The sequence below is a fragment of the Pseudopipra pipra genome, chromosome 4, assembly GCF_036250125.1.
Source record: "Pseudopipra pipra isolate bDixPip1 chromosome 4, bDixPip1.hap1, whole genome shotgun sequence".
Taxonomy (NCBI): domain Eukaryota; kingdom Metazoa; phylum Chordata; class Aves; order Passeriformes; family Pipridae; genus Pseudopipra; species Pseudopipra pipra.
The window spans coordinates 4,202,054-4,222,940 of NC_087552.1; the positions used below are offsets into that span (position 1 = coordinate 4,202,054).

The 20,887-nt window shown below is 40.4% G+C and overlaps 1 protein-coding gene and 1 long non-coding RNA gene across 6 annotated transcripts in view; one reads left to right on the forward strand and one right to left on the reverse strand.

The window, feature by feature from the left end:
• Nucleotides 1-3,515: 3,515 nt before the first annotated feature.
• Nucleotides 3,516-12,032, reverse strand: LOC135412672 (uncharacterized). 2 transcript variants are annotated; one of them, XR_010429886.1, is made up of 3 exons: nucleotides 11,690-12,032; nucleotides 8,487-10,072; nucleotides 3,516-6,986 (listed from the first exon to the last, which is right to left on the reverse strand). It is a non-coding gene; the product is annotated as an uncharacterized LOC135412672 (long non-coding RNA). The 2 variants fall into 2 exon arrangements; XR_010429887.1 differs by lacking the exon at nucleotides 11,690-12,032 and having other exon boundaries at nucleotides 8,487-8,684; nucleotides 9,987-10,765.
• A 284-nt stretch (nucleotides 12,033-12,316) lies between these two features.
• USP53 (ubiquitin specific peptidase 53) overlaps nucleotides 12,317-20,887 on the forward strand; it is a 29,009-nt gene continuing 20,438 nt past the window's right edge. Inside the window, exons 1-4 of one of the 4 annotated variants that reach the window (XM_064651424.1) lie at nucleotides 16,661-17,197; nucleotides 17,238-17,563; nucleotides 18,703-19,404; nucleotides 20,718-20,810. In XM_064651424.1, the coding sequence (XP_064507494.1) occupies nucleotides 19,261-19,404; nucleotides 20,718-20,810 (237 nt within the window). In that variant the 5' untranslated portion in view covers nucleotides 16,661-17,197; nucleotides 17,238-17,563; nucleotides 18,703-19,260. Of the gene's footprint in view, nucleotides 12,426-12,496; nucleotides 12,516-12,589; nucleotides 12,835-16,660; nucleotides 17,198-17,237; nucleotides 17,564-18,702; nucleotides 19,405-20,717; nucleotides 20,811-20,887 lie in introns of those variants that run through there. The other 3 variants (XM_064651422.1, XM_064651425.1, XM_064651421.1) reach the window with 3 other exon arrangements.

Here is a 20,887-nt window from a genome sequence, read left to right on the forward strand (position 1 = left end):
AAGTGCACTAAGAAAAAAAAAAAGTGGCAGGGCACTACTCTCAAGGGACTTGATAGGTCTGGTGATTTTGGTAAAACGACCAAGCTCTGTAAAATGCCACAGCTCTGCACTCAATGCACCCCAAGTCCCACCTGCTCAAGATAAGCTCTGACAAATCAGCCTTATTTCCCACCCCTGCTTTTGGCCAAAGTTAAGAATTGTGTGGTTAGTTCAGTGACAGCAAATTGTGGCCATTTTCCTCCTTTGTGATCTTACTCAGCTTTTACGACGCCATCGATACCTGTGTCACCTGCATTTGTTTACCGAAAATGCAGTAAATATGGCAAGGACAAGGATCATGTAGTGCTATGAAAAAGTACAGAGGTATTTCCTGGATGTCTGCAACGTTTGTATTGATCAGAACTGAAAAGCCCAGCGATGACTGGTTCTGTCAAACATATCAAAATAGTATCACCACAAATGCTTTTATTACTAGAAAGAAATTTCATTTTCCCCTGCAGCCACAGTGTATACTGGGACTTAAGAGCATGAGGGATTTCTTGCTCTTGATACAATGGCAAGTTGTGATGTTTTATAAATAGAAGTATATATGTTTTTCAAATGTGATTTTGAGGGAGGTAGTTGGCAAAGGAAATTCTGCCATCTATTTTCTTTAATTTACTTTGTCACACAAAGTGCACAAACAAATGTACAGGTCCTGAACAAATCTGTGAAACTAAAGGAAAAAAAAAATCAGCCTCATTGACTGAGAATGCTTTCCTAGCAAGGGATTAGTTTGGGGACCTTAACTGTGCTTGGTGTACAGTTATATGGACAATGACAAAAATATGAATTCTTCAGGGATAAAAAACAAAACTAGTGAGGAGCAACACAAACTTTAGTTTCCTATTTGTCCATGGATCCAGTGGCTAAACTCCTGAGCCGTGCCTAGGAAGTGTTTGGGAGAGCACAATTGGCAGAAGGAGGGCTGGGCAATGTGCTAAGCATTCAGCAGCAGGGATCCAAGTGCCAGTGTCCAGGAATGTTCCCTGGCTGCATCAGCCTCGATGTTCCCTCATTGGGAAAGTCCCACTGCAATAAACAAATCTCTGTGCCAAAACCCAACTCCTTTTTCACCAAGGAAGGGCTGTTGGTAAGGCTGGAAATTTTCAGAGATTCTCTATTCACTTCAGTGGGGTTTAGCACCTGCAATTCTTTTGTCAGATATTTCATATAGCACTGGAAATGTATCCTATAGCTAGAGGAAAGCCTAGTTTTGGGTAACCAGTGACAACTTCAGAGATCAATATTTGTACTAATTTTTGTAGACAAAGAGATGGCTCTGAAGTGAGAGGATAAAGGTTTCTTTAGTTATAGTCTGGAAAGATCAACAAATACATATTTCTAAATTTTCAGTGGTGCTTCTAAAGGCTTCTTTTAGGTATAACAAATACAGCTGCAAGGATAGATGGAATGGAAAAACACACAGGCAACAGCTTTACACAAACACAAACACAAGTAGATAAGTAGTTCAGAAAATGTGCTTATAACTTCACGCACATTTTATCACAAGACACTCATATTTGCTTCCAAAAGAGAAAGGCACTGAAGACTATGATGAAAAGGCAGAAATATGGTGAGAATAAGTATACAGTTAAAAATATCTAGAAGTCTTTGTTCCCAAAGGGCTTTTTGCCCCATTTTTATTTACATTAAGGTAATTGCAGCAGTATAAGGGGGACTCAAAAATTCTTTAAGTGTTTTCACTAAAAATGTGGTGAATTGAGGAAATAGATCTGCTGTTTCCCAGTCCATATAAAATACCCCCTGATCAAAAAGAAAGAAGGGATGTACAATTCTAAAAAGTTCCATGAACAGAAGGGTTTTTTAAAACAGATGCACCTTAAACCTCTTCTGACGTGAAAAGTCAGGGTTCATGGCCTGGACTGTCTGGACTGGAGATTAAATTTTTTTAACTGCGTGCTCCCTTCTTAGAAATCTTAAATATGTCAGCGTGTCTTGGCTGCTTTCCCTCCTGCATAATCCATACAACTGGCAATTGTGGAAATAAACCACCATTCTATTGTCTCAAAGTATCCCTGTGTTTAAATTAATGCAAGGCACATTGTCTCTATCAGAAGCAGGAAAAACATGTTGGAGACGGGATTCTGATCCCAGTGGAACCAAACAAAGGTTTCAGCACTGACCTCTGTGCAGACAGAGGTCGTATTATTGCATCTCCAGTGTGTATTTGTAATCAAAGTTAGGCCATTGCCAAAGCTGCTATGTGTTCAGCATCAGAATGGATATGTTGGATTATAGAGCTGGGCCTAACTACACATATAGTTCATTTTGCACTGTATATAGGGTGAAGTGCAAACAACCCTAATAATGCCTCAGAGCATAAACCCCCATATATGTTAGATTAGAATTTCCCATTGTGGGGTCCATAAACTATAAGCAGTCTAGACAGAAACACCAGAAGATCCCCACAGGGCTGACAAGTCACGTAGTGCTGGCTCCTTCATTATTCCCAGAGGCTACATACTGTTCAGAAACAAATAAAAAGTGATCTAAATGATTTATAAATAGGATGTTCGCCACAGAGCTGTTATGTAACTGGGTGTTAGGATATAGATGATCAAAAATAGTTACAAAATGCAGTCAGCATACTGATACAGTTTAAAAACCAAAAATTGCACATGAAATACTCTTATTAAAAGGAAATTAAAAAGCAACTGAAAGGGTAAAATCCTTTCAAGGAATTAATATATTATTTTAAACAGCCTGAAGGTGAGGTGTTCAGAGTAAGTAAAAACTAGTACAGAGCTCTAACCTTTCTCTCCAAAAAAAAAAAAAGTTACCAGGGTTTAAGAGTAGAATAGGGGTGACTCAGAAAACAAAAAGAAAAATAAAACATCACTGCAAGGACACAGTAATTAAACTATCCCAACACAAATAAAGGAAGTTATGACAGAGGTCTCCACAAATGGTATGGAAAAGATGAGGAGGGAACAATAACACAGGAACAAGCTGACTTCTAATAAAATGGTAAGGAACCGATTGTAAAATTAACGGAATAAATATTTTTCAAGGAAGGCCTAGCTGTGGGACCTGGTCCTATAGGATGCTGTGGGTCAAAAACCATGAATAACTTCAAAAGAGGAATAAACAAATTTATAGTGGTAACTATGCCCAGTATGGATAATGGTCACTGTGTGATCTGGATCTGGAAAACAGGAAGTTGCTTGAGGAAGATCACCATTTCTTTCTATAAATACCTTCTACCAGGCACTGTCAAAGATCGATGAAAGAAGGACTTGGCAGCCCTATGAAATCTGTCTGTCTTCCAAAAACCATGAGTCAATTCTAGCATGTGCTGCTAGTACCAGTGTTTACTGATTTACACCAAAATACCCATTGGGGGAGCAGTCAGAGGAAAACCAGTTTCCACATGGGAAAGGGAACACTTCAAGGTAAGCTGGACCCAGAGAGAGCCAGGGTTAACACAGGGAACACAAACCCCGAGCTCAGCTCCACCTTTGGCAACACTCCTGATCCTGTGCAGGGACCTCACCCTCCTGCAGCCACACTCACCATGTTCCATGTTGCTGGAATGCACCAGCTCCCAGCATCCCAAAGGGATTTTTCAGGAAGTTATGGTTTTTCATACAGAGTTTAATACAAAGCAATAAAAGAGAAAGTTTCACTTTACTGAATAGAAAACAAGAAGAGTCTTGGGAGAAAAGAGTCTGAAAGACACAAGCTCGGTACCAGGCTCCATCACAGACTGGTTTAGGACATAACATATAAAAGTTGATCCTCAGTTTTCCCACTAATAAAATAGAAATACTAATGCAGGTTGCAGAAGGGGTTTTTTAATCGTTTGTCTGTGTTGGATTTTGTTGTTGTTTCGTTTTGTTTTTTGCTTTTTTATAGAAGAAATCTCATGGTAAAAATAAAGAAAGTTAAAAAATAGGTTTACACAAGTACATACATAATATATCAGGGTATGATTTATAATGAATGAAAGAAGCATTACTAGGAGAATAACATTCTACTTTCATTTTGGTTGAAATAGTGGATTTCATTCTACAGCAGGAAGATTCTATCTGATAAAAGTATCAACAAATTGGTATTTGACTTTTTAAAATAAAGATATAACTTTAGCCATTAAAAAGTCCAAGTAACTTCTTTTTTACCGTTATTTTTGGCCAAAACTAGAAACTAAATCCAAGAATAATTTACAAACCTTTTGTTTTCAGATGGAAATTGGATTTCCTGAGAACAGACTATTCATCCAAAATACCTGGCCCAGAATTTGCAATACTTCCCTACTTCACAAAGACACTGTGAGACAAAATTAAATAACACTTGCAAGAGGGGGAGGATTTATAAATCACTGCAAGAGTGAAAATAAGCCTCGGTATTGCGAGCCAACTATTCTTTCAAAAGCAAATGGAGATTAAAATATTCGACGGTGTTTGTACAAAGAACAGCTTGAACTTTGCCAGTTCAGAGCTGGCTGTACTCATTAACACAGGAATGCCCTCAGGCTGCTTTGTGTGGAAGGTGTAACTCAGCACTGGATTGCTCTGGAGTTCTGAAGGACATCTGGACAGTCATCATCCGAAAAAAAAAATAAATAAAAGCTTCAAATCTTGAGGAGATCTTGGGTGACAGGAGGCCAACAATCCCCCCGGTGGGAAGGCTGGCAGTCATGCAGCAGTCTAGAGCTGCATTCTACTTCCTTTTCCTTTGGAAAGTTTCTCTGCACGGCCAAATTACTCAGTGTAGGCAAACACTGCCTTGAAACAGCAGTTACTGTAGTCATTACGCTCAAGATTACTGAAAGATGACTATGCAAGATAACTACAAATGATTATAAACAAACATTTGAGGCACGACAGGCTCTTCCTAGGCTGGCCTACTGTACGTCAAAAAGCCAAGTAAGGCTCGATTCTGGCAGTGAATTCCAGCATTATGTCATTCCTCAAGTTCTTAATGAGAACATTTTGACTATTTGCTGGCAAGGACAAAAATAAGAACACGCTGTTCAAATAGGAAGGAAAAGAGCAAGCTGAGCAGTTACAGAAAGCACTACTGAACTAAAAGGCAAGGGCTTATTTTCTAGCTGGGTTGTGCAGTGATACAAATACATCTCATTAATGTATCAGTGCTGAAAAGAAACTGATACTACACACAGTTCAAAGTGAAGAGTCTCCATATATTTAACAACATTATCATTCTTTCAGATATGGCTTATAAAATAGGCAGAGAGAAGGGAAAGTGTGGAAATGGGAAGCATTGCTGGGAAAGAAGCTGTAAAGCAGATCTGCAACTCTAGGGGTCCATGAGATAAAGACAGTGCTATTCTATAATGTTTGCCTTGCACATGACACTTTCTCTTAGCAATGTTTAGAGGCTTCGACAGTTAAAAAACTTACTCTAATTTTCACTCAAAATTTTTTCATACCCAGTTTAGAAACATTTCTTCATATAACTTTTTTTTTTATAAAAACAAGCTTCCTTTCCTGTCACATTTGCTTCAACTAGTATATTCAAGGACTATATTTATGCTTCAGTTGTCTAAACTAAGCAAGTCAAGTTCTTTTAGTCTCTTGTCCTCTCTTTTAGCAAGGATTTAAAATTTTTTGGTTTTACAGCTCTCCTAAGTTCAATTTCCTGCACGTGGATTTCCAGATCTCCTCTCAGTTTTTAAAGTCTCACCAGCCACAGGCACCATTAGTACATGTGCCATTAGTACTGCTTCATCTGTACAAGAAATGCAAGGCTGAATTTACATGGGACTGAATTCACATTTTCCACAGCAGCATCGAATCAGTGACTCACAGACCCTCTGTGCTTGGCTTATACACCCAGTTCTTTGAAATTCTCTCATCTTCCATCTGACAAGCTCTGAGCTTGGCTAAGCCTTTCCTATTACGCCCTAACACATGACTTTGTACTTGGTGTTACTCTAACATATCCCATTTTACTTCTCCATTCCTCAAGGTCATCCAATTATTCCGGTCCGACGTCACCCTACAGGGAGCGTTTCCCAACTTTGTGATGTCAACAAAGTTCACGGCCAAGTTCTAGTTTTTGTGCCAAGATCACTAATGAAGACATCAACAATACCAGTTTCAGTATCAATTACTGGACAGAGCTCCAACAACATCCCCCTGCCATTCAACAGAACACGTTGCCACCTTTTCCTCTGGGCTGTTTCTTCACCTATCTGACACTTACCTTAAAAATTCCCCTTTTCTCCAGTTTAACAAATTTGTTTGTCTAGAAAAGCAGTTACGGTACCACAGAAAGAAAACAGGCAAGTCTGGCATGATCTGTCTGTGACAAAAAAATGTTTTATCCTATTTACTTCCACATTCTGGTTTTTTTCTAAGAAGCCATCAGGTTTTTTATTACTTTTGTACCGACTACAGTCACAGTCATACATATCAGATTTACACCTGTAAAGTAACTTATTCGTTTGCAAATGAAAACAGCTTCTGTGAACAGAAGTGGGGTTAAACATTTTTATATTACACCATAGACTATGAGCAGTGAGAACACCAAAACACTTAACAAAGCAATTGCCTGTTTTTTGGTCAGCCTATTCTATACCACAATCCTGTTAAATTTTATTTAGTTAGAGGCTGAGGAGCATGAGGTGTGGACTGAACTCATGTATTTTAAAACAAATAATGTTCAGTTTCTCACATGGGACAAAATAAGTTTTTTAAATTCTTGCTATTTTTTTCTGCATTCTATTATCGGAAGTATTTATTTTTGACTTCTGTGAGACAGAGTATATATTACGTACTGCTACCCACTGTATTACTTCTAATTTTATACTCACTAAATATTGCTTTTTTTGTCTTCATTTTACTTCAGGTTGGATTTCACCTGGAAATCTCAACTTAGCCACAGAAGTTGTCTGTGTGAATCCAAACCTCTCTGTCTTCCTTTTCTTTTTCTGTTGCAGACATCCACTGGCTTACATCCTAAGAGGAAGCAATAAATGAGACCTGGAAACTTGAAAGGATTGTCCAAGACTGATGCAATACAAACAAAGATCAACATAAAAACTTTATTTATTCAAGAGTACCCAGAGGAGGACACAGTTTCAAACAAGTGTCTCATATATACACAGCATGCATAGAATTTCCTTATACTTCTACTGTTCCAGAAACTAACTTTAAAAACAGGACAGCCTAAAATAGGAAAGGATTTCAGTTGCATTGTTGTTCCACAGAAGTAGATTATTGGACTGGAAATTGGATTATCCAAGAGGAAAAATATTCATTTGCAAGACTTACGCAACCCCCACCCTTTTCCTTGTTCCTAAAGAATGAACATAGCCAGGCACACAGAGACCTTGTTCCAGGCCCATTATCATCAAAAAGTCTGCAGAAGAATGCAAACCAATGTTTCTTTTTCTCAGGGTGAAAATCTGGATGATCTCAATGAGATTGCTTTTGCCACCCCATTGAACATTTTAGCACTTGAAAACTACCGTGAAAAAATGTATAGTCAGGCTAATGTACAATAAGAGCAAGATATATTGTGTTTGTTCCTGCACCTGCTGGAAGAAAACTTTTTAAATGGTGGTTTTGCTCTATGAAAGTGTGTCTACAGCTAACTGAGAGGAGAAGGAGGGAGAAGAAACTTGAACAGAAATGATGGGAAGATTTTTTTATAACCTAGCTAAAATAAACCAACACTTAACACTCTCATTGCTTCTAAAACTTCACTTGGAGCTCTTGAGATGAAAAAAACCCAGTGATTCTTTTTTCAGACAGGATCAATCTTCTCCTTCTTTCATTCATGCCTCCTTCTGTCCCCAATTTACATGTACAAATTTTAGACTCTATGCAGGATGTGGGAATGAGATCAATCAGATGACTAAGCTTCATGTGACTGCTTGCTACAGTCGACATGAGGAAAACACTGCTAGAGTTTGTTCAAAAGGAAAGGTTGTGGGTATAGGTCCTCATGGAAGGGGAGGCTTGAGCACTGGAATAGAGTTAGGTAAAGTTACCCACGAAATAATGTGTCCTCACTTAACTTACTGAAAGCTGAATACATATTTTTCACTTCTGCTCTTGTTTTGGATCTTTTTGTGGCATTACAGCTGAGCATACGACCTAGAGAACTTGGACTAAAATGTTGTTAGGGCTTCCCTACAGCCTCCCTAGCAAATGCACATGATTATTTTATGCCACAAACAATAAATAATATTTACTTTTTCTCTGTTTTTTTTACTCCTTTATGGCTCTCCTTCCTACCAATGTGTTTTCCTCATTATGGGTAACTCTTGCAGCACGATGCAGAGCACTGTGTCCTTTTCACTCAAGGAAAAAGACAAGTAACTACAAGAACATCTTGGAATTTGAGGGATTTTTTTTTCTCCTCTCAGGGCAGAAAAGTTTAAACATATGATCTGACAATACCCCAAAGGCTCAGAGAACATGGAAAATCACGTACTCTTGAGTAACCCTTACCTTACTTAATGGAACTTTATCCTGCTACAGCCTGTGCACAACAGGCCCAGTTTCCCTGCTATCTTTCAAATTACATTTTCTTCGAGAAGAATGATTTTCTTTATCCTCTTTTCTTCTGAGAAGAGTAGCACAGTCTCAAACACTTTCTTCAGAGCTCAGTAATTACTTCACAAAAACCACGATGGCAGATCCCAGCCCCTGGAATTAAACATGCATTTCAATTTAAATGGCAGTGTCTCCCAAGTATCTTAAAGTCAATGTTAAATGGTACCTGATCACAGAACATTGTTTGTGATAGGCCAATAAAACAGACTGAACCATAACAGGCAGTATAATGTGTAGTGCTGAATTAAATGCAGTGAAAAGACTTTAAAAAAAGAGATGTAACTAATAAACCACACCTTAAATTCTGCAATAGCTTGGGGAATTTTCTGCCTCAGACCCTACATGTAATTTGCTAATTTACTTTTTGCAAAATCCCTCAGTAAGTACAGACACAGTTTCTGCTAAGAATACCAATTTGATTTCATAAGATCAACAGCTCATAAGGAGAAAGAAAGATCCATGCAGAAGAATAAGAGTAACAATGACAAAATCAACTACTCAGTACAACATTACTTATTTAAAAAAAAAAAATCCTCAAAATTTAGCCTTTTATCCCTTCGAGCTGAGAAGATTTGAAGAAGACATAATTCTTGTATTAAACATTTGAACATGAAGAGGATAGCAGCTGGCTGAAAAGGTTGTTGCAAACACATCCTAAGCCCTAAGAAGAAATATGAAAGAAATTAGAGAACAGGTGTTCCAGTAGCGCTACAGGTAGGAAAATGTTCATAGAAACACTGTGTACAGTAAAATTATTTCAGAGGAAGGAATCAGAATTTATCTACAGATCAGCCAGTGGCAACAGCAGTATAGATGGCACTGGAAGAGTAAAACTGTACCACAAAAATAAACCCTTCTGTGTGCAGCTGTGAAACACAGATCTGCAGCTCATTCACCGCTGAAAATGATGCACAATGCCTGCAGGTTTGACAAAACCTATTTAATGCAATTACTTTTAAACCTTTTGATGTCTCCTATCCATGTTAAGATTTTTCTTTTGGCATGTAACTATCCAATAAGTATGTTTTAACCTGGATTGCACATGTGTAAAACCCCACTGCCCTGGATGTGCTTAAGGATCTGGATATGGTGTGCCTCCATTCTCTTCCAGCTCCATGTTTCATGTCACACCCCAACCCCACCACCCTCAACCCCTCTCCTCCAAATTTAACACCTTTCCAACCCTCAACTCTCCAGTTTAACAACCTATCTTATTAATACCACCAAAGTTTGCACAAACATCAATGCTAAACCCACACAAACATTCTTCTGCCCCCCTGCATCATGCCCAGCACATATCCTGTACTGACACAAACTGCTACAGGAAATCATCTGCCCTTGTAGCATTGTTTTGTACTTGCACCATTTATTCTAATTTTAAAATTCTTCTGTTACCTCATTTAGGGCTTCCTGTGCCGCACCTGTGTCATTCTCTGCCTGAACTGTGTGGAAGACTCTGTTAAGATTCACTCCTAGGGAATCTTAAAATATACCATAATTAAAGCTCACAGACTACACTTACTCGGAGAAAAAAGGAACAGAAGAAACCAACATAAATCCTAAGGGACTTCTAAAAGATTAGTGGTGAAGAACAAATCCCTGCTGAAGAAAGGGCAGAGGCAAACAAGAAAGCAGGGTTCAGGGAGAAGCAAAAATATCAAAATGAGGTCATAATCAGAATGAGGTCATAATCCCACTTTGGGATACGCAGATGCCTTCACTTGACTGGCTTTGCAAAGGAGTAATGCAGGGATAAAGGACTGAACCAATACTAAACAAAAGAATAAGCAATGTTTTATATAAATATACAATAACAAGATGCACTGACAAAAAACTAGATTTTTAATGGTAATGTTAATATATCGACTGTTAACCTGGTTTTACCTTAAATTTTCTAGTAGAGAATTAGGAATTCAAACACTTATCAATAAACAGCTTAGAAAGAACTACAAAAAAAACCCTAAAAATGCTCATTGTGCCAATATATTGTATGAGTCTTAGGGCAGTGAGAGAACAAGAGATTCAATTCCCTTCAAAAATCACAAAATCCAGGAAAATTTTAAGAAAACAAGAGGCAAGGAAATATGATATCTGTTAAAAATTAAGAAGTATATATATGTTACTGGCCACCACATCTGAAAGGCTCAAGAAAAAAACATTTCATACAAGTCCTGCATGAATGTGATGGTTTCACTCTAGGCCTTCCTGGAGACTTGTGAGTATGACTACACAGATCACTGAAAAACGTGGCCATAAATATATATATATACACATACAAGACAAAATCTACAAAATGTAATGGAAATGTCCTCAATTTGGGTTTTTTTTTGAAGTAAAAAGTTGGCCATTTGATGAAAAATGTTGGAGCGTGAAACTGAGAAAACTGCCTTTGCCAGTGGGCTTTTTACATTACCAATATAACAGGAGAAACAGTAGCCAAAATAATCTGATTAAAATGTATCAATTTGTAACAGAAATGGATACAAGACCAACGGAGATGTAGCATTTCTGTAAGGCAGTGAACTAAATCGATGCAGTGCCTTATGTTCCACACAGTCACTTTTGCAATCTGGATGACCTAAAGTAGATGCAGGAAGGGAACTTTACAGGGAAATTATTTAATGTACTGTTGCAGAAGATATTATTGGAAAACTAAACATGCTGTTATACAGAGAAGCACATTTCCATCCTGGAAAACTACAAAAAAGGCAATTGGAAGGGAGAGAATATAAGAAGTTGTATCCAGCAGCCCGCACCAAGGACTGATGCTGGGTGTGGTAACAGTTAAAATCTCATTGCTAAGTCTAGAAATGAAACGTGTTAATGAAATCTCCATGTTTGTCCAGGAAGATGGTCATAATGGTGAAATATAAAAGGTACTTGAGCAACCAGAAACATGAGCATTCATGAATACGAAATTCCTTTCGCAAATAACAAAAGGAAACACCCCTCCCTCGCCAAAATAATAGACCAGATAAAAATCATAGGGAACATGACTTTGGGATGGTGACCCTCGGGGAGGTGATATATATATATTAATATAGGATCTTTCTGGGCAACATGGAAGTCAAATGCAACTCTGAGGTGATAAAAATTACTCGTGAGGGGTTCGGCTCACAAGCTGCCCCTGGCTCCAGCTGCCACTCCGTGCCACCGCTTTTTCCCTGGCATCTTGAGGAAACCCAACGTGCGTGTAGCCCGATATCCTGGAACGAGCGCTGGAAAACAATTGCTGGAAAAGCAACCGCCGCCGCGCTCATTTCAGCGGGTTATTGACTCCAAACCTGAGAGCCGGGGGGGAACCTGCTGCAGCCTCCGGACTTTTACACTTTTCGAGCAGTCGTGCCTTCGAACAGTGACATGGCGGGCAGGGAGAAGCAGGGAGGTGGCACGGCTCCCCCTCAGCAGCCTCGGCAGGACGCGGGGAGCCCGATCCCGGTCCCGATCCCGATCTCCAGCCCCGCTCCCGATCCCGCCCCGCCGCCTCAGGCGCCACCGCGGCCCCTCACAACACCCTCAGACCTCGCGCGCCTTCCCGCGCGCCCACCGCGCACGCGCGCTGGGCTGCGGGCGCGACCACGCCCCAACCTCTCCTTCCCTCCCTCGCTCCCTCCCTCCCTCCTGGATCGGGAATATCCGGGATACCGGCCCGGGAAAGCGCCCGCAACTGCGCAGGCGCGGCGGCGCCAGGCCGCGGGAAGGCGGAGGAAGGGGGGGGAGCGGGAAGGAGGAGCGGGAAGCGGGGGGAAGCAAAAGTTGCCGCGAGGGCGGGGCCGCGCCCGGAGTCGCCGCCGGGAGGGGGCGGGAGAGGAGCTGCGTGAGGAGCCGCCGGGGGTGAGCCGGGGGTGGGTCGGGGGTCGGGCAGGAGGAGAGCCGGGGAAGAGCCAGGGATCGGGCAAGGGGAGAGCCGAGGGCGGGCAGGAGGTGGGTCGGGGGTCGGGCAGGGTGGCGGCGCCGGTCCCTGTGCCGGCGGGGGAGGCGGCGGCGGTGCTGCGGTGGGACGCGGGACGGGACCGCCGCTCCTCCTCCCGGCCGGAGGTTCGTGCGGGGTTAAATCCCTGCCGGGGTGCGTGGGTGCGGGTCAGCGGCGGCTCCGCGCCGTCCCCGCGCGTTGTGTAAGCCGAGGGGACCCTGCGAGCGCCGGGCGTGCGGTTTAATGTTTAACGCGGCGCTCACATGCCCACCGGCGAGTCTCGCAGGAGTGTTTTCCGAAGGCTGTCCGGAGCAGGAAATGCCAGTACAGGTAGTGTGGGGCTGTTTGAAATTTAATCACTTCGCAGTGTTTTGGGGGCAGAGCTGCTTCGCTGTGCTCGTACGGATGGAGTTTCGGGGGCGTGTAGGTAGGTGCGTGCAAATGGCATGCAAATCATCTGCTTAGCATCTGGTGTAAGTTTACGTTTATCCCCTTACTTTGATTTTCAATGCAAATACTTTAAAATCTGCTTTTCAGAGGAGTCACGGCTTGTTCTCTCTACATGTATTTTTCCCTTCCCAAAATAAGTGTTTTACGTATCTCTACTTAGTGCTTTATTTTGCGCGTGCAACCCACCCCCCCAAAAAAAAACCCTCGAACGCTTAAGCTTTTTTAGCTTTGAAGCTGCTAAGATTATTTTGAGAACAACAACTTAATTGTGTGAATAGTGTTGTGCCTGGCTGATGATGCAGTATTCCCTTCCACCTCAAGGCAATGGAAAATGCATTGACTGACTTTATTAGTAACTGCTCTTATTTTTTGTAGAATGAAAGGGCGATTTTTGGTGTCGAAATAGCGAGATCTAATGTTGTAATCTGACTACAAATTAGCCTTGTCGAATGATAAATAATCCTTTCTTCCCCTAACAAATTGCTGCAAAGTAAGAGGTATTTGCCGGTTATTTTTTTTAAATATCAAATGACTTGTATAAAAAGTTATTATCCCGAGCCAGTGGGATGTTGACAGTAAAAACACCTAAAATATGCACTCGACTTTCATATGAAAACTTGGTAGTGCAGGATCTTTTTTGGTCATAGAATGTGCATGATGTGCTCCTGACAGCATTGTTTTTGGGTGTGAGACCCAGAGGGCTTTGGGGTCAGGGTATTGGCACTGTCACATGTTTTGGTTACGCTGCTTTCCAAGATCTTGGTAGCAGCACTTTGTCCTTTTTTCTTGGTTAATGCCTCTTGGTAGAGGAAAGCAGTTTAGTGGCTTGAGGGACAATAGTGATGGGAACAAAACCCATTCACAGAGTCCTTCAAAAATCTCATGGTTTAAGCAGAAACAAGTTGGAGTTTGTCGGGGCTGGGTTAAATGGTGATGGGTTGAGACTGGATCAGAATTTTAGATGTGTGGGTAGAGTGAAATGTTTGTAGGTAGGTTTGTGCAGGATTTGTTCATGAAGAAACATATGAAGTGCAGTGATTCAGACATTGAAACGTTCCTTTTTTATTTTTTTTTTTTTTGTCAAGACTGGAAAAGATGTGTGGGTTTAAAGATGATGCTCACATTACCATTCCTTTTAACTCAGTTATGCAGGTTTTTTCCTGGTGACTTAAGGAATCGGAAAGCTTTTTGGGAAGGAGCAGAACTTGGTATTTTGCACTTCTGTTAATAGTAATCAAACATCTGCAGAGAGAACTGAAAGGCAAAGGCAGATAATCTGGGATAAAAAGGCAAGTGTGAAAATTATCACTGTAAGGGTACATTCTATCTTTTTAAAGCTCAGGAAAGAGTACATTGTAGTCTTTGAACAAAACCCTTGTAGGAAGATGGAGAAACAAAAATCTTCTCTAGTGTTTGTGCGATGATTCACTGTAAATGCTGGCCCGTGTCATGGGCTGGGAATTTGTATTCTCCAAGATCTTTACTCAGAGTTCCCATTGGAGCCATTTCTAAAGTCAGCTTCTAGTCGTAGCAGCCCAGAGAGGCTGAGCTGTGAACCTGTTGTTTTGGTTTTGCTGCGAACAGGGAAGTTTTTATTGGAACAGCTTAAAGAAAAAAATTGTGTACTTATATAAAAGCCATCTGGGATAGCATCTACGCTTCTGGTGCTCCCACCCTGAAAGGATACAGAGGAGTATGACATGCAGGAGCAGTGGTTTGGCATGTGAGGGACAGCTGAATGGGTAAGGGCTGGGGAAGAGACAATGGAGGTTTTTAAAATAGAAATAGTCTGGGTTGAAAATCTTCAGGGATTGTTTGGAAGATTTTCTAGAAGAGATACCATCAAATACTCCTTTGGTGTCCTGGGGACTTCTTGAGTGAGTGACTGAACAAGAAAGAATGTGTCAAACCAGTACCAGCCAGTGGTAATACACTGGTCTTGGTCTTGTCTTGTAGTGTTGTTCTTGTTTCACCTTATGTGTCTTGCAAGTAAGTGCTATTAAGTGAAGTTTTTCCCTCTCTCTGATGTTTCAAACAGCGAGAATTTGCATTCCTGTAAACATATGTCTTTGACAGCTTTTGAAGTGAATAGTATAATTTTTAAAGACAAAGACTGGTGACTACTAAAAGCATTTCATGTATCTTCTGGTGCATGAGATCTGCTGCCATAAACAGTTTAACAGAATGCTAAAGGTGGAAGGGGACAGGATATGTGCAGGGACCAACAAAATTGTGATTCAGCCCCATTGAGGTGGATGTAAGAGTTTATTCCTTTCAAATTTTGGTCTTTTTCTAGTTTTAAAGCAGCTTCACTGTTAGTTTATTTTTTTTATCCAGTGTGGGGAAAAATCATTGCAGCCTCCAGCACTGTCACAACACAAATCAGATTTTTGTTCTGCTCACAAAAATTGGCAATTTTAAATGACAACCTTTTGAGCCGTGGAAAAACACTCAAATTCTTGCAGTTGCAAGTTGTTGAATTTTTGGTGGATTTCATTCTGTTGAGGAGGAAACAGTAACCCCAGTCCTAATAATGTTGGCTCACTGCAGAGAACTCTAGTGGTTACCCATCGTATTTTACTCCCTTGTGATATATTTAATCACTCTTCCCTCACAATTTTTGTTGTCTTGTGTCTCAATTCCCAAGTTATATCAGTTTAGAAACTGATTTACCAGAGCTGTCAGACTGTTGGGCGGGTTGCCAGGCTCGGCACAGAGGTGTGAGCTGGAGGCAGAAGCAAAAAGCTGTGTGGCTTAAAAGTAACCCCAGCATTGGGCATGGGGAAGCTCTGCCATTAGGCAGTTATGCAACATGCTGAGAGGAGTTGCAAAGTGAGGCTGAGAAGATGTAAATAGGAATTCTTCAGCCAAATTTCAGAGACACAAGCAGTCAACTACTTTTGAACCCATTGGCAGGTTTCCACCCAATTTGACAGAAGGGACAGAAGCCTTAAAGATGATTATGTACTTATAAAGTGCATGAAAAGAGGCAGCTGGCTGGAAGAGAGAGACCTTGTAAGAGGATGTGAGGAGCAGAGTTGGCATATGCCCCAACTAGGGAGAGAACTGTGAGAACTGAGCCATGAGACATAAAGTTATCAGGAGCCCAGGCACCGGTAATTCCAGTGTTCACAGAACCAACTGCTTATCTCATCAGTTTTATCTACATGGATATCAAAGGTGCTTAAACCCAAATGTGCTCGTAGAAAGTGATTATTTTAGGTAAAATAGCACTGATGTGTAAGCTTTAGTGACACTGTTCTTACGCTGAGAACTCTGTGGCAGCTGCAGTTCCATTTGAGGCCGTACCAACGCTGCAGGTGATAACATGCAGTTTTGCTGACAAGTGTGTTTGTTATTCTGGAAGCTGGAAAGGCAAGTGCCAGAAATTTGTGACAGGCATGTATTTTGTCCTGTAAGGCTGCACAACTAATGGTAGCCAGGTGCTTGATGATCACTGATGACTGAAGAACAGTGACTGAAATTGGGCAAGGTGGAAGAACTTGGGCTGGTAAACAGATATTGGCTTGAGAGCCCATAGCCCTTGTTTGGTTGAGAAGAGTTGGCAAAATCAATTCCTTTAGTCTGAAGGGCAAGAATATTTCTTTTAACTCTCAGCTGCTAAAAATTTCATGGATTGTGTCAGTAACACTGTGTGAAATAACTGTTTTGCTGAAAGATTGCACCCATTGTGTGGGGTTCAATCATAGAATGGGTTGGGTTGGCAGGGACCTTGAAGACCGTCTTGTTCCAACCCCCTGCTGTGAGCAGGGACACCTTCCACTAGACCAGGTTGCTCAGAGCCCCATCCAGCCTGGCCTTGAACACTTGCAGGGATGGCGCAGCCACAACTGACTTACGGTCCATCCTCAGTCACTCACACCTTTGTCAAGGCAAGAGCTTACAAAGAACTGGTAAACCCCAGTGCCTGATAAATGCTGCAGTGCCCTCAGCAACACTGGCTTACCACAGCCAAGTCAGGGGGCTTCAGTTCCTAGTTACAGTATGGAGTATTGACTTTAGGTTATGGCAGTCAGTGCTCCGAGTCCCAGTCACTTCAAAGTTCAACCAAACATGTAAAGTTCAAAATAAACCTTCTCACCTTAGGGAGAGGCTGTGATGCCAAGTTAATCCCTTTGCTTGTGGCCCCACTGGAAGGCTCATTTCCAGTGCCCCTCTTACTAATGAAAGAGCAGCTGTGCACCACGGGCTTTGATTCGGGGTGTTAGTGGAGAAAGAAAGGGTAGTGGAACCTCTACGTATGAAGACTGCACAATGGAAAGTGTTCTGAAACAATTTTTTATTAAGTGAATCATGATAAATTTTCCTGAAACCAAACCACTAAAGGCTTGGTGCGTGGAGTGTTTGTTCTAGGGCAGCCCTGAAATGCAAGACAAAATAACTTCTGTAAGTTTTCAGTGAACGGATGCTCTTTGCCTTAAGTCGTCCTGGAAGAACTCTTGTTTCCCAAGCAGCACGTGTATTTCTAATAAGATCTGAAACTGCTGTGCATTTCTAGTTATTCTCTGCATTTCTTTTTCCCTCTCCTTTCCGGGCTTATTGAAGTGAACATAAAGAAAACAAAATTGTTGCCTGATGTTGTGTCAAGGTCAGTTTGCAGTGAGATTTCAGAATCTTTGCTCAGTGCTGCCACAAATCACACTTACCATCTCCAGTATTATTAAATCAAATTACTTACGGGTGAGATACAGTAACATCAGTAAACAAACAAAACCCATCTGATTATTCATGGGGCAAAAGAGACTTTTGGTTATGTTCCAGTTATTGATTTATGGGGGTTTTTTTATAATGCAAGCAAGTACCAATGCTTCTTTTAAATAAAAGCAGCCATGAAAGACTTCATGGCTGCTTGTAAAACCTAAGGTGAATATCTCACTTGTAATGTGAAGCCAAATTCACTTTTTTTTTTTCTTTCCCACATATGCAACCCTAATTGCTTTGGTCTATTTAAATTTATTCTGCTCTGTGCTGTTACTTCAGATGTTTATGTGGGTGATGCAGTAATGCCAAACTGGTAAAATAATCCATTGTTGTGAGAGAGTCACTGCTCGGGCTCTACATGTGGTGATGTTCTGGATATGGAACCATTTAACTTGAACCATGTTCCTCCAACAATGAGGGAAACAACTCTGACTGCTGGGGTTTGAAAAGCTTGGAATGGGTTTTTGGAGGCAGTGAACAGAATGTTCTTGCTTGGCTATTAGCAATGTTTTTCTGGGTGCTTTGAGAATGCAACTGGGTTAAAGACCTAATTTTTATGTAGTGTTTTTTAGGTAGCACAAACTTCTGAAAGCTGAGTATTAGCTGAGAATCCATCTAGAATATTGAAATTAAAACCAACTTAGGTTTTCCAGTGTTGAATAAAAATATTTGCTTCTTGGGAAAGTTTTTATTAGACTTGGGGATTCAAAGGTAGAACAACTCATGTATTATACGGTCTTTTTAGAAGATGTTGCATGCTGGTAGAAGAACCTTTATAGTAATTTTATTGTGGTCTTTAGAGGTATATAATAATTTAGAAGATATTTTATTATGATAGATAAAATAATTTAATTTTTCTGCCTTAAAATTTTTTTAAAGTAGTGATTTTTTTCTCCTCTTCTTCCCTGCTTATTGTACCTGCCAATAGATTAAGATACTGTTTTAGCCATGCTCTTTTCTGATTTAGGAGGTCTCTAACATTTTGGAAATTTTTTCTTAAATTTTCTGGTTTTTTTCCTATTCCAGGTGCACTGGAAAGAGAATGAAATAAGCATGGAGTCTTCTAAACTGGAATATATTTCATGGGTCACAGTTAAAAGTAAAAAGAAGATGGAAGGAAATGAGAGAACAGGAGTATAAAGCCTGTCAAGAACTTTCCATTTTTGTGATTATATGTATAAACTCTCGATATAATACAAGTAATGGTTTATAGTAACACTCTACTGATATCCCAGGAAGAAGTCAGTTACTGTGCAACTGGCTTAACAAGAAGTTTTATTCTAACTACTTTGAACATGTTTTAACCTTAACTGGACACCTTTTATTTATTTAATTTTTTTTTTAAAGTCTGAGAGTTAAAAACTTTGTTTAGCTGTATTTTTACTGAGACACCGATTCCTGACTGATGGCTGACAGCTGCTCATGGAAAATGGACTTAATCCCATGAATGGTTACTGTTGCACAGAGTTGAATGGAATGCCATGACTTTAGACATATTCTCGTAGAACCACCTTCTTTGCCTTGTACCCATCATATCCTTAAATATTTAAGCATAAACATTGCAATTATAAACTCTAAAAAATAATGGCATGGGTGAAATTCCTAAGAAAACCTGGGGGAAACCTTGGAAAAGTTTATCAGCCTGGAAGTATACTGTCCCTGGCCCCTACAAAAGGCTTATTAAATGAACCCGGACAAAACAGCTGCTTTCTTAATAGTGCTGTTCAGGTAAGAAAAAACTTGATTTATTAAACATTTTTTGAGTAGACTTTCCTAAGTGGGTGAGGGAAAGAAAAATGGCACTTATAGGAAGAAGACTCTGTGTGGAAGGAATTTTACCCAGCATTTCGTTTTAAGGAATTGAGAGTATTCAATATTTAACGTTGCGAAATACGACAGGATGTTATTTTATTTGCATGCATCAAGAACTGTCAGAAAAACTTCCCTTTTGTGTTTGGAAGCTTAGGAGTCGATAGATGTATGGACTTCCTTTGAAAACTGGAAGGCTTTAAAATGGTGTGGATTTAAATGTGGGAGATAGGAGAGGTAATGCTGTGCTGTGTTTGTGTGTGGTATCTAAATGTGTTCGAGATAAAAATGTGGAATGTTTGCTGCTTTGCATTCAATGGGAACAGCATGACCTATATTCTCTTGCAGTTCTGCTATTTCTGCTTAGGGTGCCCTAAAATTATACCCTATGTAATTTTACTTACACTTTTAGACAATCCTACTACCCCCCAACACATCAGGCAGTGGCTGATGGTTGGTGCCTGCCCGTTTCCAAGCAGGAATGCGTTCCTTTCTTTGCTTTAACCTCCCTTCAACCTTCAGAACTGAGCTTTGGACTCTGCTTTTCAAACACATCCCAGTTCATTTAAGCTTTTATATTTATAGATAGGATATTTTTTCCCCTGGATTTGCAGCTGTTCTCTTACTGTGCATCTTCAAAACTCATTTTTGGGGAGGTTTATTTTTATTTTTTTTAGCGGGCGACTTTCTGAACTACTTCACGTGTACCTAAGGCACTAGATACTGAAAGCATTGTTCTGTAGCCATGCTGATATTACCTTTATGTAGAGTAGTTACACAAATAAAAGGTAGAAACACACCTGTTTAAGCACTAGAACTATTTTGAACTGTGGAAAACCAAATGCATTTCAGCAATCATTTTAGTGAGAGCCCATAAGAATGTAGTATAGACTTATGTAGAGCTGTAAGAAGGCTGCTACAACCCCTGCACACAGTTTAGCTTGCTGCTTGTTTGCTTAGGAGTCCTTAAGCTCTTTTTCCAAAGTACATTGGTTCGAATAGTTTAAAAAAAAAGAGATTGAAATTTCAAGGGGTGAATGCAAAACTTTCACTTCCACCTCCACAGTTTGCCAAACTGAAGGCAAAGGACCACAATTCTTGCAGCAATATTGGTACTTAAGGTTATGCATTATGTGAAATTGGGAAAAAAATCAACGGCTGCTCTATGTTGTGCTAAATGAAGAACCTTCAGAAGTCATTACTTACTTTCTCTGGAACTTTTATTTTTACAGGTATTATGGCAACTTGACATATTTCGACGAAGTTTAAGAGGTTTAACTGGACACGTGTGTCAAGGAGACGCCTGCATATTTTGTGCTTTAAAGGTAAATAGTAAATTTAGGAAGAATCATCTTTCAAAACGAGGGAAGAATAATTTAAATTACTTTTATTACGTCTGTAT